The sequence below is a fragment of the Sturnus vulgaris genome, chromosome 3 (genome assembly GCF_052056855.1).
Source record: "Sturnus vulgaris isolate bStuVul1 chromosome 3, bStuVul1.hap1, whole genome shotgun sequence".
NCBI lineage: Eukaryota > Metazoa > Chordata > Aves > Passeriformes > Sturnidae > Sturnus > Sturnus vulgaris.
Genome location: NC_142245.1, coordinates 105,629,039 through 105,644,171, shown reverse-complemented (window position 1 = coordinate 105,644,171; position 15,133 = coordinate 105,629,039). Strand labels below are relative to the sequence as shown.

Below are 15,133 nucleotides of genomic sequence, written 5' to 3'. Positions count from 1 at the left end.
AGGCATGGCTCCTGCCTGCAGAGTGCCCATATGGCCCCAGTGGACTGGGAGCCATCCAGGGACACCAAAAGGGCAGCTCAGCTGGTACAACCTACCAGAGTGGCCCTTCAGCCAGAATGAAACCCCCCATATTTTCTGCAGCCTCTGCACACTTAATATAGATTGTAAAAGTATAGCTAAGAGGACTGCTTGGCCTAGGAAGAAAGAAGACTATTGGCATCATTTGATCTTCCTGTGAGATGAGATTATTTCCTTTTATTTACAAATATGAATGAACTAAGATTCACAACAGCTGAGACAGGCTGAAGTCTCATTAACCCAATTCTAAACAGGGTGGGATGTGAGTGGAAAACTCAGCACTCAGAGCCTTGGAGTAAAGCCACAGCAAAGGGAGGAGGACAGCAGATCCAATACTCTTGGAGGTCCTGGGGACAGCTCTGGATTCCTCATTCAAGAACTGGTGCTGCTCCTTGTGCCAGGGCCTGTACCTTCTGCTGGAAATCTGTGTGCATCCTGGTGCCATGTCTTCAAAGGAATCATGAACTGTTGATGATGTTTGGCAACCACAAACTGAGCAATGAAGAAAGGCTGAACTGTTTCTCTACTTTGTTAATGACACAGTTATGCTGTGGGAGAAACAGATTGTGAAGAACAGACCCAGAATGTACAAACAAAAAGGAAATCAATTACTGTTTAGCAAAAAAAATAATTATTATTCTGTCATTTCAAAAATTCTGGGCACACGTCTTTGCTGTTTGGGTATTGTCCATGTCTGGATTTTACATAGGTAATTCAGACAAACAAGTCAAGACTTGCATGTACAGTAATTCTCTTTTAAGCTACTTCTCATTTTCCCTGCTCTCAGCTCCCCTGTTGCCTTTCAAGTCACTGCATGAAAATCAGGCCATAGTCCATGAAATTAAACAATAACAACTGATGACCAAACTTTAGAAGGAAAACATGATCGTTTATCTGCCAGATACTCAAGCCATAGGGTTCACTGTCTCTGAGGACAAACATGACATGGTAGCTTGATTCTATAAACAGATGGGCTTTTTCACCAGCCATTAATCTCACTGCTAGTTCACAAACTTAAAACCACCCGTTTATTGTATGACCGTGGGTGTGCATCCTTTTTTTAGCAAAAGCACTTCTTCATGAGGAATGAGTCACATACACAAAGACCTTGACAGCACCCAACTAACTAATCAATAAATGGTAAAGTGCAAGATGTAGATCCCCCTGCACTGCTAGACTGAGTCATCCTGATGCTGGATTTATCACAGCCTAGACAAAGTTTCTAATAAGAGCACCAGCTGTACAAAGTAAGGGTTTTCTGTTGCCTTCAACTAAGTGAGCTGAAACTCTCAGAAGTGACTGACTGAAAGGGTTACACGTAGTGGCCTGCATTAGGAAAGGTACCTAAGCAGACCAAGGGATGCCAGCATCTCTGTGGACTTGACACCTATGAAGGCACACTGGGAAGGTTGCATTCAATTTTCTGACCCCTTCTCAGTTCAAAAGGAAAGCAGAGGAACTGGGGAGAGTTCAGCAAAGAGCTCCCAAGACAGAGATCAGAGCACTTTGCCTACATGAAGAAGGTTCTTGAATTTGGCTTATTGAGTCTGGCAAAAAGAAAAAAAAGGCAACATAACAGCAACCTACAGCTCCATGAAAAGAGTTACAAAAAGGCTGGAACCAACTACTTTGGCAGTAGAGGATGAGACAGGGAAGGGCAACAGCCACAAGCTACAGCTTGAGATGTTTAGATTCAACTTCAGCAAAATTTCTTTATCCAGAGAGTGGTGCAGAGAGATGGTGGGCTCTCCATCCTCAGGGTTTTCCACAACATGAAGAGACAGAGGCACAGGTAAACTACTTTACGTGATAATAGTCCTGCTTCAAGAAGGAAGTTGGACAAGAGACCTCCAAAGGTCAGTTCCAACCCACACTGGAATGGTCTGTGATTCCCAGAGCTGACTCTATTTATTTCATCTCTGAAGAGAGAAGATCCCCTAAGTGTGATGACCTGGAGAGCAAGTTAACACTGCTGAGAGAGTCCAGTGAGGTATTTTTTATTCCCTATGTCCCAGCAAAGAGCAGAAGAGACTAAGCACCAAACCCTCTGCACTGGCTGAGAACTGTTCAGATAAACCCAGTCAGTCTAAGTGGGAAAACTGTGTTTCTTGAACAGAGGAAAATTAAAGTCAATTCTGCTCTGTCCCACCCAATCGGAAATTTGTCACAAATTATGCCAATCACTTGAACTTGGGCATATGATCATGCCTGACTAGAAAATCACCAAAGGAGGATTTTCTGTGCTCTCTCACACACTGGACTGGCCTTTACTGTCCCCAGGACTAGTCCATCTCTGATGCTTCTGAGGAAGTCAGGAAAAAGCCCAGAATACATTCAGCTTTGTGCACCAAGGTAAAACTCCCAACTGGTTGTTGCAGGTTGCCAGCTGAAGGATGGGACTCAATTATACTCAGCGTCTTGAGATGAAGTAGAGATCTTACAATTATCTTGAGGTCAATGGTAATAGTCCATTTTTCCTCTGAGCTCTTGAAGAAAGGGTCTAAGCACAGGTCACAGGGATCTGGAGCTTTGGAAACAGACAGGACCAATAAGATCTTGTAGTATAACCTGTACAAGCTGCAGGTACAGAGCTCTGTCCACTGTCACATTGTCACTGTGCTGCAGGAATAAATGTGTTGCCTCTTCCTGGCACTTGTATTGTAAATGTCTCGTGAAGGAAAAAGAGATTCCAATTTACATATCCTGGGGTTGAATAGATAAGCAATCATTTTGAAAAATGAGTGTACGCACATACAAACACCCACGCATGTTGTTAAACCTTCTGACCAAGGAGAGATAAGCCTGATGCTGATTGTTTATGATCATGCAGTAAAATTTCTATGGAATTGTTTTTCTTGGATGGAAAACAGACACATTAACTCACTTCATTGTAATGCCCATTTTATTGTAATTATCTTGCGATTCTCTGAGCTTTCAGCATCTTGTTTTGGCATTAAAAACACCTGCAAATCCTAGGCAACATAAATGAGAAAGAACATCTTGTTACAATAATATCTATAGAAAATGAGATTGGTGCAAAGTATAATTGCAGCTTTCCAGTTCCCCTATATCCATACACAAAGCAATAACATATAAAGGCTATTTATTCAAAGTGCTAAGTTTTTTCATGTTCTTTATTAGAGCACAGTCCTGTGTGATAGGCTTCAAAAGTAGGTAGAAAAAAGATTGTTTCAAAAAAATTATAATCAGAGAAATTATTATTCTGTTGTTTTGGTAAGTAGTTGAGATGCAGCTCCTTTAAGAGGTTTCCCTGACATCAGATGAAAAGCCTGGGGCAGTGGGGGGAAGGTAACCTAGAGCTCCTAACCTCATCAGTCCTTTTAAGAACATCCTCTCCTTTAAGAGACACATCCCAAGAATTTTATGTTGTCAAGGGATTCAAGAGGAAAAAATTGTTCCCTCATTGGCCTTTGTTGGCAACTCCAGTAAAAATCAGTGGAAGGAAATCCTCCTAAACACTGTTTAAGCTAAGGATTTGGATGAGTGGTGTCTGGCCTAGCCATTATCATACCTAACACCTGGAAAAACAGACTGTGGATGCATCCCTGTAGCTGCTGTATTATCACTCAGAGGAACAGAAGGGGTGACATTGCAGAAAGAGATTGTAGTCAGAATCAGATAGACAGCTCTGAGATGGGCTGGAAGAGCCTGGAGGATCAAGTGACCTGTTCTAGGATAGTAGCAGGTTAGGTAAACGGTAGCAGGATTGTAGCAGGTTCTATAGAAGAATGCTGACAGAAAGTTAACTTCCAGTACTTTAACAAGGCATTTTAGGAACTAACTCCTAGACCTTTCTAGTCTATAACAGGACAGGTATCATCTTGGAACCATCTGGAAAAATGTGAAGAAAACAGCTTATAATACCTCTCTTCCCCTAGAGCAGGAGAAAAACAGTTACACCTCAGGATAATGGCAAACAACAGTGACTTCAGTGTGTTAGGTGTGGGTGTGAGTACAGACTGTGACTTTAGTGCTGTGCCTTTAGAATCATAGAAATTGGTGAAAATGGCTGTGGTAGAAAATGTAAAAGAACTGAAATCTCACCACACTTTCTGCACACTGCTCCAAGGCTGCACTACATCTCAAGCCACACCTTGTGACTGTAGCTCTGAGTTGCCATTACAAAGAAGGGCCCAGGTGGTCTTCACAACTCCACCTTGAACAGCAGGGCCCAACACTGGATGCATGATTTCAGGTGTTGAGTCCAAAGAGACAGACTGTTTCCTTGCTCTGCTGACCACACTTCTCCTAATGTAGCCCAGTATGTGCTTACACTTCTCCTGATGTGGCCCAGTATGTGGGTTCTTTAATTCCTAGTTAGAGGATCATGCTGGCACATATGATTTAGGGTTTTTTGGTTGTGTTTTTTTCCCCTCACTTTGTCAAAAAATAAGTTGTCTTCAAGGGGATCACAGGAAGCACATGGGTGAATGCTGGTATTTGAGTGATGCTGCTTGTGTCCTCATTGTGAATGGATGGATCCCAGATGACAAGTGTATTCTCAACTCAGTAAACTGACAGAGCTTAAAAGCACTTCTTGTCTCATGTCAGAGGGTTTTCTGTGGGAGATGTGGGATGATTTCTGAGACAGAGAAAGGACTGTTGTGGCTGTGCACCTGGAACTGGAAGAAGCATAATTTTCCCAGAATGAATACCTGAGTGAAGAAGGGTTTATTTCTTGTGGCCATGCAAGGTGAGCCCTTGCTTTATTGATTTGAGAAGTTCTGCAGTCACAGTGGGCAGAACTAGGTGTAAGTAATTAAAGGCATTGCCAGGAACAGCTATGGGACCCAGCCTGGTACAGGAATAATATTTCATTGTCTATCTTTTGCTGCCTTTTATCTTGAAATATGAGAGAAAATCCTGAGAAACAGCCCTTTTTGTTATGAAAAATACAAAAGCACACAGTCCTTTGGAATCTATATGTAATGCCAAGGGAAAGCTGAAAAGGAGGAAAACATATTCCCAGAATTTTAGGGACCATGGTAAGTCATAGCTGTAGTCCATCTCACCTGGACACTTGGTGTCACTCGCATTTTACTCATTGCTCTTTACAGAAGAATTTTCTGAGTCTAGAAAACCAAGGTGCTGGGATAAACCATGATGTGCAGGCAGCCATGTGAAGGGAGGATGTTATCTCAGTTTACATCCTTGGTAGTTGGAGCAACTTCCAGCAACAACTGGAGGTGTAAAGTGACTGTCTGTAAGAAGCGAGGGTGGTACTTAAAGCGAACCAGTGGGAAATAAAAAATGATGCCACTGAAAATGAACAGGACGATGTAGAGGATCTCTATTTGAGGCTGATCAATGATGGGAGCTAACACCAGGTACACAGCTGCCATCAGCACAATTATGGGGATGATAATTGGGACCTGTGAAAGCAAAACATCAGAATGAGGAGTCATGTAATTCTGGCCCTCTGTGTGTCTGGACAATCCTGGAACTTCTGCAGAAGGCTTTTTAGATGAAACCTTTCTGCAACCGGAGGTATTACCTAGAAATACCAATTAATCTAGACATCCTGTTTCCTAGCCTACCCCCACTCCAAGGTTGAACATTCCTCCAAGAGCTGCACCACCATATCACACCTTAACCCCTGGCCTTTCCTGCCTTCATAGACCCGAAGATTCAAACTCCTGGGTTTAGTGGCAGGTCTGTTCTTGCTCTCCCTACAACCTTGCATCTAAAAGCCAAGCTGTAGACAAAACACAGAGCTATTGCATTCAATCAACTGTACCTTAGCACCCTTGCACAAAAAGTTCTATCCATGTGTTGACAGACAGGTGGACAGGCAATCTCAGAGGAATTTCTGTAAGCCTGGTCAGAAAGCATTTAAATTTCAATTTGAAGCCACCTTTCCTCAAAGGAGGGTGGCTTGTGCATTCATTAATAATCCTCAGTCACTGGGGAAGCACTGCAGATCAGATCACTCATGGCATCAGGGGAAGAACATAACTCCTGATTTCCTTCTTTTTATCTGTTTTGTGGGGAACGAACCTCTCTTCATGTCATCACAAAGAATTTGGGGCACTCCACCTAAGTTATTTTTTCTTCTGCAACGTTCTTACACCTGGGCTATCCTCCAAGGAGTTTGCCCAAAGTCTGCAACCATAAACAGGTGATTACAATGTTGATCAGAATCATCCTTCGTTTACCACTTAAATCTTTTAGGAAAAAAAGTGGATATGGTAGATATATTTTCATAATGAGGAGTCAGGGCATTATTAGCTTATCAAGACAGAGAATTCAGCCTTGACTTATGCCTGTATATTCACATTATTTTACCCCTTGTTGGCTTTGCTGACACAAGAGTTGAAATTAAAAAAGGAAGGACAACCACATTAAATCTGTAAGCCATCAGTGCTCACTCTTTTCTCTAAATGTTCTCTTAGTCATTTGAACAGTACAGGAAAATATTTGAGGGTTTTATGTTATTAGTTTACCTTGTAAGATCTTGGCAGTTCTGGTTTCTTGATTTTTAAATACAGGAGCCCAGAAATAGTCATTCCATAGAAAAACCATGCCATAAAACTCAAAGAAAAGAAAAAACATTAGTATTAAACTTGGGGTGAGATCATCCAGGAATGTCAGCCCTGCCTTGAAGATCCCAGATGTTCACATCTCCAATTAAAAAGGCGAATATTGATATAAATTTAGTATTTCTTCCATTAATTTCCTTTCTAGCACAAACAACGAGAACTTTAGAATTATCTGAACATTACTGTTTCAATGGGGATGAATCATATTCAGTTAAGTCTCTAGTGACAGGAGCATTTATGGTTTGCAAAGGTGCTGGTTCCCAATCTCTTTCTTTTTTTTCTTCCCTCCTTCTCTCCCCAGTATTGGTTAGAAAATAATAACCCAGGCTCAAAAAGATAATGCAAGAAAATACTTATAAACAATGTAAAACCCAGGAGCACAGGGAATACAAACAGAAACCCTACACACACATACCTGAAAAAGTTCACGATACTGGTGAAGTTTCCTGATATTATCATTATTAAAGACATTGCAGAGGTAAACAGCAGAGCAGGGGAGGGCGTGAGGCATCGCACGTGAGCCATGGACAGAATGTCTGGCTGAAAAACAAAGCAAAACATTGCATCATCATATCATGGGCTCACTCAGAGGTCCTTACTCATCCTTCTCAGCTGCTGGTGGGAGCTCTGCCTGCAGCCAGAGCCACTCATAATCAGCAAATAAGCATCATATAAAACCAGACCAACTCCGAGGAGTGTAAATACAGAAAACTCCTTCAAGGGTATTTTTATTGTGTCTCACTGGTTTCATATCAAATATGCTCCGTTTGAGCAGGCAAAATGAGGTTTTCAAACTACTGATGTGATAGAATGAGTCAAATTAGAGCATTCCTGGCCACCATTGGGACCTTTTGCCATGGACCCACTCTTCTGTCTTGTCTCTCTGGGACTTGACTTCTCTTGGGATGATTGGAAAATGAGCCAAGGACTACTCCTGAAACATTTATGTAAATACAAATTAAATTAGGATTTGTGTCAGGATTAGTAGCCTCCTTATTGTTTGTTTCATTGGGAAAGTTTAATGATAAAGGCTACTTTAAAATTTATTTTATTTTATTTTATTTTATTTTATTTTATTTTATTTTTAATTCCCATACAAAATATCATGCAAGGACTTTTGCTAGAGATGAGTGTCTGAGAAATGGCATAAGCATTTAGCTTATAGTCTGGTATGATCAGAATGAGACCATCTGTGCACTTAGCACAGAGCTTGCCATGATAGAGCTGGCACTGTCCTGAGAGAGAGAAGTTGAGGAACCACTAACCACAGAAACCAGAAACCACCAAAACCAGCAACCACCAGCCCAGTCATCTCCATCAACCTGGTCATTCACATGTATAAAAGATTCCCTGCTACGAACCAGGAGCAGAGCTGATGTGGAATCATAGATTCAATGAATGATTTGGGTTGGAAGGGACCTTGAAGTTCACCTAGTTCCAACGTCCCTCCTGTAGGCAGGGACACCTTTCACTAGACCAGGCTGCTCAGAGCTCCATCAAGCCTGGCCTCAAACTTCCAGGGATTGGGCATCCACAACCTCTCTGTGAAACCTATTTCAGTGCTTTCACACCTGAGGACAGAAATGATAGATGTTGTGGGTGAGAAGAACCAAAAAAAGCAGAGATTCAGGAAGAACACAAGAGGCCTGCTGAAAACAGAGGACAAATGCAGCTCAGCCTTTTTTCTCCTCTTTGTGGAGCAGTGTGGTTAAGTGTGTGTGGTGGTAGCTGTGAGTGAGGGGGTCTGCATCAGCAGCTGGGATGTGGCAGCAACCTTAGGGGCTTGTATGCCCAGGTACCAGCAACTGGAGAGACTGGGATCCAGGGGCTGAGTATGTGAGCCCAGCTGCTGGAGGGACCCACACTGTACATATGTTTCTGTATGTATTTCTCACTAATAGACCCCTGATCAGCCAGAGGGGGAATGAAAGGCGCTTGGTGTTGTTAGTGCTGGCGTTTGTGTGAGCCCCAGGTATGTCTGCATGTGCAGCTCTGCGTTCCCTGATGTCTCTGTATGTAGATATACAGTTATACATGTATTTATGTGTGTACATAAATATATTTCATACCTGTGTTTGGGGGTGTGTGGCTACTGGGAATACATGCTGAATTTACTGGTTGGACCAGAGAGGAGGGAACTGCAGCAGCCTGACCTCCACTGGGTTACCAGATTTGGCCCACCTAACAAAACCAAACCCAAGCTAGGAGAGATATAAGGCTTGGTATCACCTTGTAATTGCTATGAAGCTTGAAGAGCAGAGATATCCTATGCTGCATCTAAGCTGGACTACCCATGAGAAAGCTGGAACACCCCTGAGACCAACTTGTGTAGTCAGTATAATATGCAAAGGCAGCTGGCTGGTGCTGGGCTACCTTCCCAGGGCGAGCAAAGGTGCCTTACTACACACAAGCATGGCCAGGTTCCCCTTCCCTGGCAGGTGTATTGACTAGGTCACCCCACAGCCTGTGTCTGGAGCACCAATGCAGTAATATTTGAGTGGTTCATTCCAAAGCTCTTCTTAAAAGCCAGGCTAGATGTGAATATGTATCTTTTTGAAAGTACCTGACGAAAGAAGAAAGCCCAGAGAACACATATACCTTACACCTGAAAGAGATGGGGATTAAAGTCTTTGAGCAAGGAACAAGAAGAGCTATCACTCTGCCAGTTGAACACACGCAGTGCTTTCCCCTCTGCTGTAGTGTCACAAGAAGATGAAGTTGCTCAAAGCAAGCCAGACCCCTTTCTTTGTGCTTACCATATGTCCCTCCCTGGCAGCAATGTAGCACACGCGGCCCCCGCTGAAGAACGTGCCGTTGGATGAACCAAACGTAGACAGGGCCACCGACAGGGACATGAGCCATGCCCAGCTGCCCAGGACTTTGTCCCTGAGGTGGGAAAGAGTTCACAGAATGAGATGCAGTTTGTAGTTGTATTGAATACTCACTGTAAAACCAGACTGGGTTCATCCCTCCATTATTTGTTATATACTGAATTTTTTTCTGAAGTCTTTCTAATGATTTAAAGTCTTCTTGCAATTCCCATAATATTTAGTAAGTTTGTCTTGTCTGCCACTTTTTCTTCCTGCTATATATATTTTGTCCACACTGCAATGGTGTACAGAGCTGTCACAACAGGCAAAACCACTTTTTTTGTATACTGATGCTGTGGCAAAACACCTGAAGATACTGCTATCACAACCAATAATATTAGCTTGGAAATCACAGAAAACTTGTTCCCATCACATTGGAAGAAATATTCTGCATTACAACCTCTTCCTGAATATGCATAGAATTTTAGCCCTTTTATCCCACATGCACCTATTACTGCTCTTCTGTGAACCAGACTTAAGCCAAAGCAATGGTTTGAATTCCAGATGTTTGGTTCTACAACAAGTTCAGACATTTCTGGTTCACTTTCTCCTTAAAAGAAGAAGTAACAGAAGAGTTACAGAGTTCAAGGTAAACATCTGGAAGGAATGATAATTTTCTCACCTAAAAGTGAAGATTGTCTTCTGGAATGAAGCAGCATTAAGAGTATTAATTGAGTAATAAATGCTGGTGTTTGGGGTAATTAACACATACACAAACACTCTGTTTATCTAACTGGCAAAAGTCCAAAAGTCAAATGCTTTTTGAACCACTTTATTTACAAGCAAACTGAAACCTGTGGTTGCTGTTAAATCACTGTCATCAAAGAAATGCTGGGAAGAGTTTCTGGCGGCTTTCCTCTTGTATAGGGAATAAACGTATTTAAATGTGACAAGTCCTCCTCTGGCTTCTTTATACTCCTCCCATTCTTTCTTAATGGCCTGAATAGCTACATCTCTTGCTTGTGAGCCACAACCCTCACCCCCTCCTCAGACTGGCTCTCTACCTGTTCCCCAGCACTTGAGTGCTCAGCTTTCCTGTCACTAGTTCAATATTTCTTCCTGAATTGCACTCTTGGGTGAAAAGGTTAATCAGGCAGGAAAATGAGATGTGTTACAAAGGAGGAAGCTCACGAATAACTTGTTAATTAGGAATGATGGGAAAGGAAGTGCAGGGAAGGTTCATGACAGTGCAGTTTAGTGAGGCTTTGTGACATGCTCAAAAAAAGCACTAGACCTTTAAAAGCTTCTACTCAAAAAGCTCATAGTGACGTGAAAGGCTATTAGAAAACACATCCAGCAAGAGCTCAGTCAGATCTTCAAATGGAAGATCTTGTGAAATGCTCACAGCAGCAAAGCTGCTGTGAATTTTTAGGAAGAGGATGAACAGTTTATAAACTGTGGATGCACCGTGTCATCATTCCTGCCAGACAACTCATTTAGGGCTATCAGGGATTCTGTGTCTTTGGAAATATTTAGACTAAGCCTGGATGTTCTGGTGGAAGATCACTGATGGTGTCTATGCCTCTAATGATGGTCCCTTCCTTCTCTTCCTAAATTCCTTGTCTTGCACAGAAACTGTTTAATCTCACAGAATATTTGAGGTTGATGAAAGCAAGAAATTGTTTCTGGGCAGCTCTGGAAAAACAAGCCAATTGAAGTTACAGTTACCAAAGGCTACCCAACCTGTGTGTAACACCTGTCAAAGGTTGAGATCAATGCTGTTTTCCATTTCCTCACAGATGGAGAAACTGAGACAATAGACTCTGGTCTGCTCTAAATTCCAGGTGCCAAGTGGACAGGATTCACCCACTTGACTCCTGTCTCACTCCCAACCTACTGCTTCTGCATTAGCAGGACAGCACATTGCCCTCTCCATTTCCCTGGAAATATCTAAAAAATGGGTCATTTCTCAGTCCCCAAGTCTGGATATGTATCCTCACTCCATTCCCAGTGCTTGTGGGCAGATGCTTCTGGTGTGACCTTCACCTCTTCTTTATGGACAATTTCCATGAGATAAAACATGAGCTGGGAGGAGCTACAGGTTTCTAGTGTAAACAAAGGGAATGGGGAGTAAGGAATGTGCCATCTTGGCAGCCTAGATGCACCTTGGAGACCATGGCCAGATGGAGCTGGTCAGCCTTGGCCTCATAGAACCACAGAATTATAGAATCATAGAACAGTTTTGAACAGACCTTGAAGATCATCCTCTTCCAAGCCCCTGCCATGGGCAGAGACAACTTCCACTAGACCAGGTTGCCCAAAGCTCCCTCCAACCTGACCTTTCCAGGGATGGGGCATGCACAGCAACCTGTGCCATTGCTCACCACCCTCACAGTAAAGAATTTCTTCCTTATGTCTAAGCTAAACCTACTCTCTTTCAATTTGAAGCAATTCCTGCTTGTCCTACTTCTACAAAAATAAAAACTTCCTTTCCAGCTCTCTTGTAGCCCCTTTAGGCACTGGAAGGTGCTATAAGGTCTCCCTGGAACTTTCTCTCCCCCTGGCTGAACAGTCTCAGCTCTCCTGGAGAGCAGTGTGCTTCAGCCCTCTGAGCATCTTTGTCACCTCTTCTTCTCTGTAACATGGCGTGACAGGTCCTCCTGCCCTGACCAATGCAGTGCTGCCATTCCCTCTCAGAATAACATCCAAATCTCCTGAAACTCGGCAGAGAAGCAGTGTTTCTCAGGGCTGCATTGCCCATGTTGCCCCAGGCAGAGCTCACCCCCAGGTGACAGCCACAGCTCCTGAAGACAGCAGCTCAGAGGGAGTCATGGCTGCCAAGTAGCTCACGTTTACCAGCAAATACAGGCACGTAACCAAAGGAATGGCAATCATCACAGCTCTGGGAAGGGTCACCTGGAAAAGGGATGACAGTAGGGTTAGATGCAGCACATTTATGCCTGCACTGTGCTTTTTCTGTTTGTTTTGTTTTTGCCACCACCCACGTCTCTCATTCAAATTCTTCCACTCCCTAAGCTTTTCCTCAGAACAAGACGTAGATCCAGATTCACATAGCAGTTTTCACACCAGTCTTGTACAGTTCCAAAGTTAGTCTAAAAAACCCCACAGCCAACCAAACAAAATAAATAAAACAAAAAGAACACACCAAATCTTATTCAAGAGATTTTGGTTTCTAGCTGCCCAGGATGCCTTTTACATATTTATTGATTTTTTAATATTAATTTATTTATTTGTTATTAGTGTGTTATGTCTCCTGGTGTGCTGCATCTTCCCATAAGCATCTCACTGCCATGGACAAAGTTCCAGTGTGTGTTGCATCACATTTAACTACTCCGCAGTTTAAATCAAAACAGGGAGTTGATCTCAAAATCTCAAAGGGAATTTGCTCTAGGAAGGAAACATTTCTTTTTTTCTTAGTGGCAGGATTGTGTCTTAGAACACCACAGGATCATTTTAAGACTCAATAAAATCAACAGTGTCTTATGCAACTGAAAATACTGAGAAATAGCAACTGTATGTGTCTAAGAACCTGAAATATAAATTTCTGCATTCCCCATTCTCAACATAGGGCAAGATACAGCAATTCCTAATGGTGGTGCCTCCACTCTGGAAGGGCCTGAATATCAGTGCTCATGATCATGTGGGAGAGAATAGCCCTGGGATCTTTGCTGTCATTTAGGTTAATATTTAACTGTGTATTTTCATTTAATCTGTAGAATCTTGTGTGCTGGTAGAGAGCACACTCTATAAATTCTGCACTCATACAACTCTTGCAAAATAAGAGTTGTTCACTGCTGCAGTGTTTGATCTGGGAAAAGGGGTAATATGGCACAGAGAAGGCTGATGTGAGATGCAGATGAGCTACTTCAGTGCCTATAGTGTGGACTGCACAATGCCAAAATAGAGATGTTTAAAGATAGGGATCATTCACAGAGTTAGATTCCCTTTCCAATGAAGCTTGGCTTGCTCTGAAGTTGCCCTTGATGCAACAAGGAGAGATAAAGTAGTTTTCTAAAGCATAGATTATGGATCAAATCTTTAAGGAAATACATGATGTTAAGAGTCCTTTATGGATTTTAGTAGTATGTGCTTTTCTGAATAAATCTAGGTGTCTACAGTGAGATCCTCTAAACACTAATACAAAACTTCATCTGCAAAGCATACAAGTGCTACCTAATAAATTCTTTCCAGCCAGTGGGTTATTTTAGGACTTTCATAGGACACACGATGGTTTGGATTGGAAGGGATCTTAAAGATTATGTAGTTCTAACCCCCATGCAATGAGCAGGGGTTCCTTCCACTACACCAGGTTGCTCAAAACCCCACACAAGCTGGCTTTGAACACTTCTGGGTATGGAGCATCCACAAGGTCTCTTGTGTCAGTGTCTCACCACCCTCAGTGTAAATCACTTGATTACCACTCTTAACACAATCAAGATAGAATCAAACATATTAGCAGCAGGATTAAGTAAGTAAAACCTCACTCACTCACTCACTCACTCACTCACTCACTCACTCACTCACTCACTCACTCACTCACCTACCTCAGGCTTCTTCAGTTCCTCAGTTACATAATTTAGGTTGTTCCATCCATCATAGGACCAGAGTCCCTGGTAAAACGCCACTCCAACTGTCCCAATACCTGCAGTTGTGCCTTGAAAACCATTCTGGAAACTCTGAGTTTGTCCCTTGGCAAGCAGCACCAACCCACCCACCACGATCACAAACAAAGCCAAGAGTTTGGCAGCTGTAAAGACGTTCATGACAGATGTTGCCAGCCTCACGTTGAGACAGTTGACGATAGTTAAAATCAGGATGCAGGCAGCAGCTGTACATTTGATGGCTACCTGTGGAGATGAGCATCCTGGGTAGAACGGCGCAATGGCGTACTCAGCAAAGCTCAGACAGACAGCTGCCAAACCAGCTGGTCTCACCAGGATCACAGAAGTGTAGGCAAAAAGGAAAGCAGGAAAAGAACCAAAAATCCTCAAAATGTAAATATACTCTCCTCCAGACTCTTTAATTATTGTTCCAAGCTCGGCGTACGACAAGGCTCCAAACACGGCCAGGAGACCACATGCTGCCCAGATGAGCAGGCTGCTGGCAGGGTTCCCCATGAGATGGAGTACCCACTCGGGGGACATAAAGATCCCCGAGCCTATCATGGTTCCTGCAATTAATGACACGCCGCTAATCAGACCGACCTCTTGTTTCAGTCTTAACTTCTCCTTCCCTTCACTCAGATCCGTGGATGAATGAGGTGGATCTGTTGAATGGAGTGGATCTGTTGTCTTCCTTTCCCTCATTGTGGAAATGTCAGGAGATGTTCTAAGGAGAGAATCTGAAAAAGGATTAAGGCATTTGAACAAGGACTATCTCAGGCTTTAAGGTTTAGTTAATAATTACAAAAGTCACACTGAACTGTTGAGAATCACAAACTTATCTTCTGCATTTCACATTCTTTCATCTTGATAATTTATTACACCAAGTTTGATTATCCCTGAATCTCATTGCAAGCAATGATAATGGATAGTATCCAGCACCACCTCAAAATCACTTAGCATATTACTGGACTGTGATCCTGGTTATCTCCCCTTTAAATCATACTTCAAACAGCATCTGAAATAATAATCAGGTAAGCAAAGTCCCCATGCAAATCTGCAC

At 42.7% G+C, this 15,133-nt stretch overlaps 1 protein-coding gene across 1 annotated transcript; it reads right to left on the bottom strand.

Annotated features, from left to right (window-relative positions):
* Positions 1-235: 235 nt before the first annotated feature.
* On the bottom strand, positions 236-14,775 carry LOC106865080 (b(0,+)-type amino acid transporter 1-like). Its single transcript, XM_014894935.2, has 7 exons — positions 14,014-14,775; positions 12,231-12,364; positions 9,395-9,524; positions 7,054-7,178; positions 6,543-6,630; positions 5,112-5,471; positions 236-626 (listed from the first exon to the last, which is right to left on the bottom strand). Exons 1-6 carry the CDS (start codon positions 14,773-14,775, stop codon positions 5,238-5,240), a joined length of 1,473 nt encoding a protein of 490 aa, XP_014750421.2. The 3' UTR covers positions 236-626; positions 5,112-5,237.
* Positions 14,776-15,133: the final 358 nt, after the last annotated feature.

Coding starts and splice junctions, on each gene's coding strand:
- LOC106865080 (XM_014894935.2), bottom strand. CDS start 14,775: ATGAGGGAAAGGAAGACAACAGATCCACTCCATTCAACAGATCCACCT. Junction 6,631..7,053: donor AGTATCGTGAACTTTTTCAG/GTATGTGTGTGT, acceptor CTTTTCTTTGAG/TTTTATGGCATGGTTTTTCT. Junction 5,472..6,542: donor AACTGCCAAGATCTTACAAG/GTAAACTAATAA, acceptor TTGCTTTCACAG/GTCCCAATTATCATCCCCAT.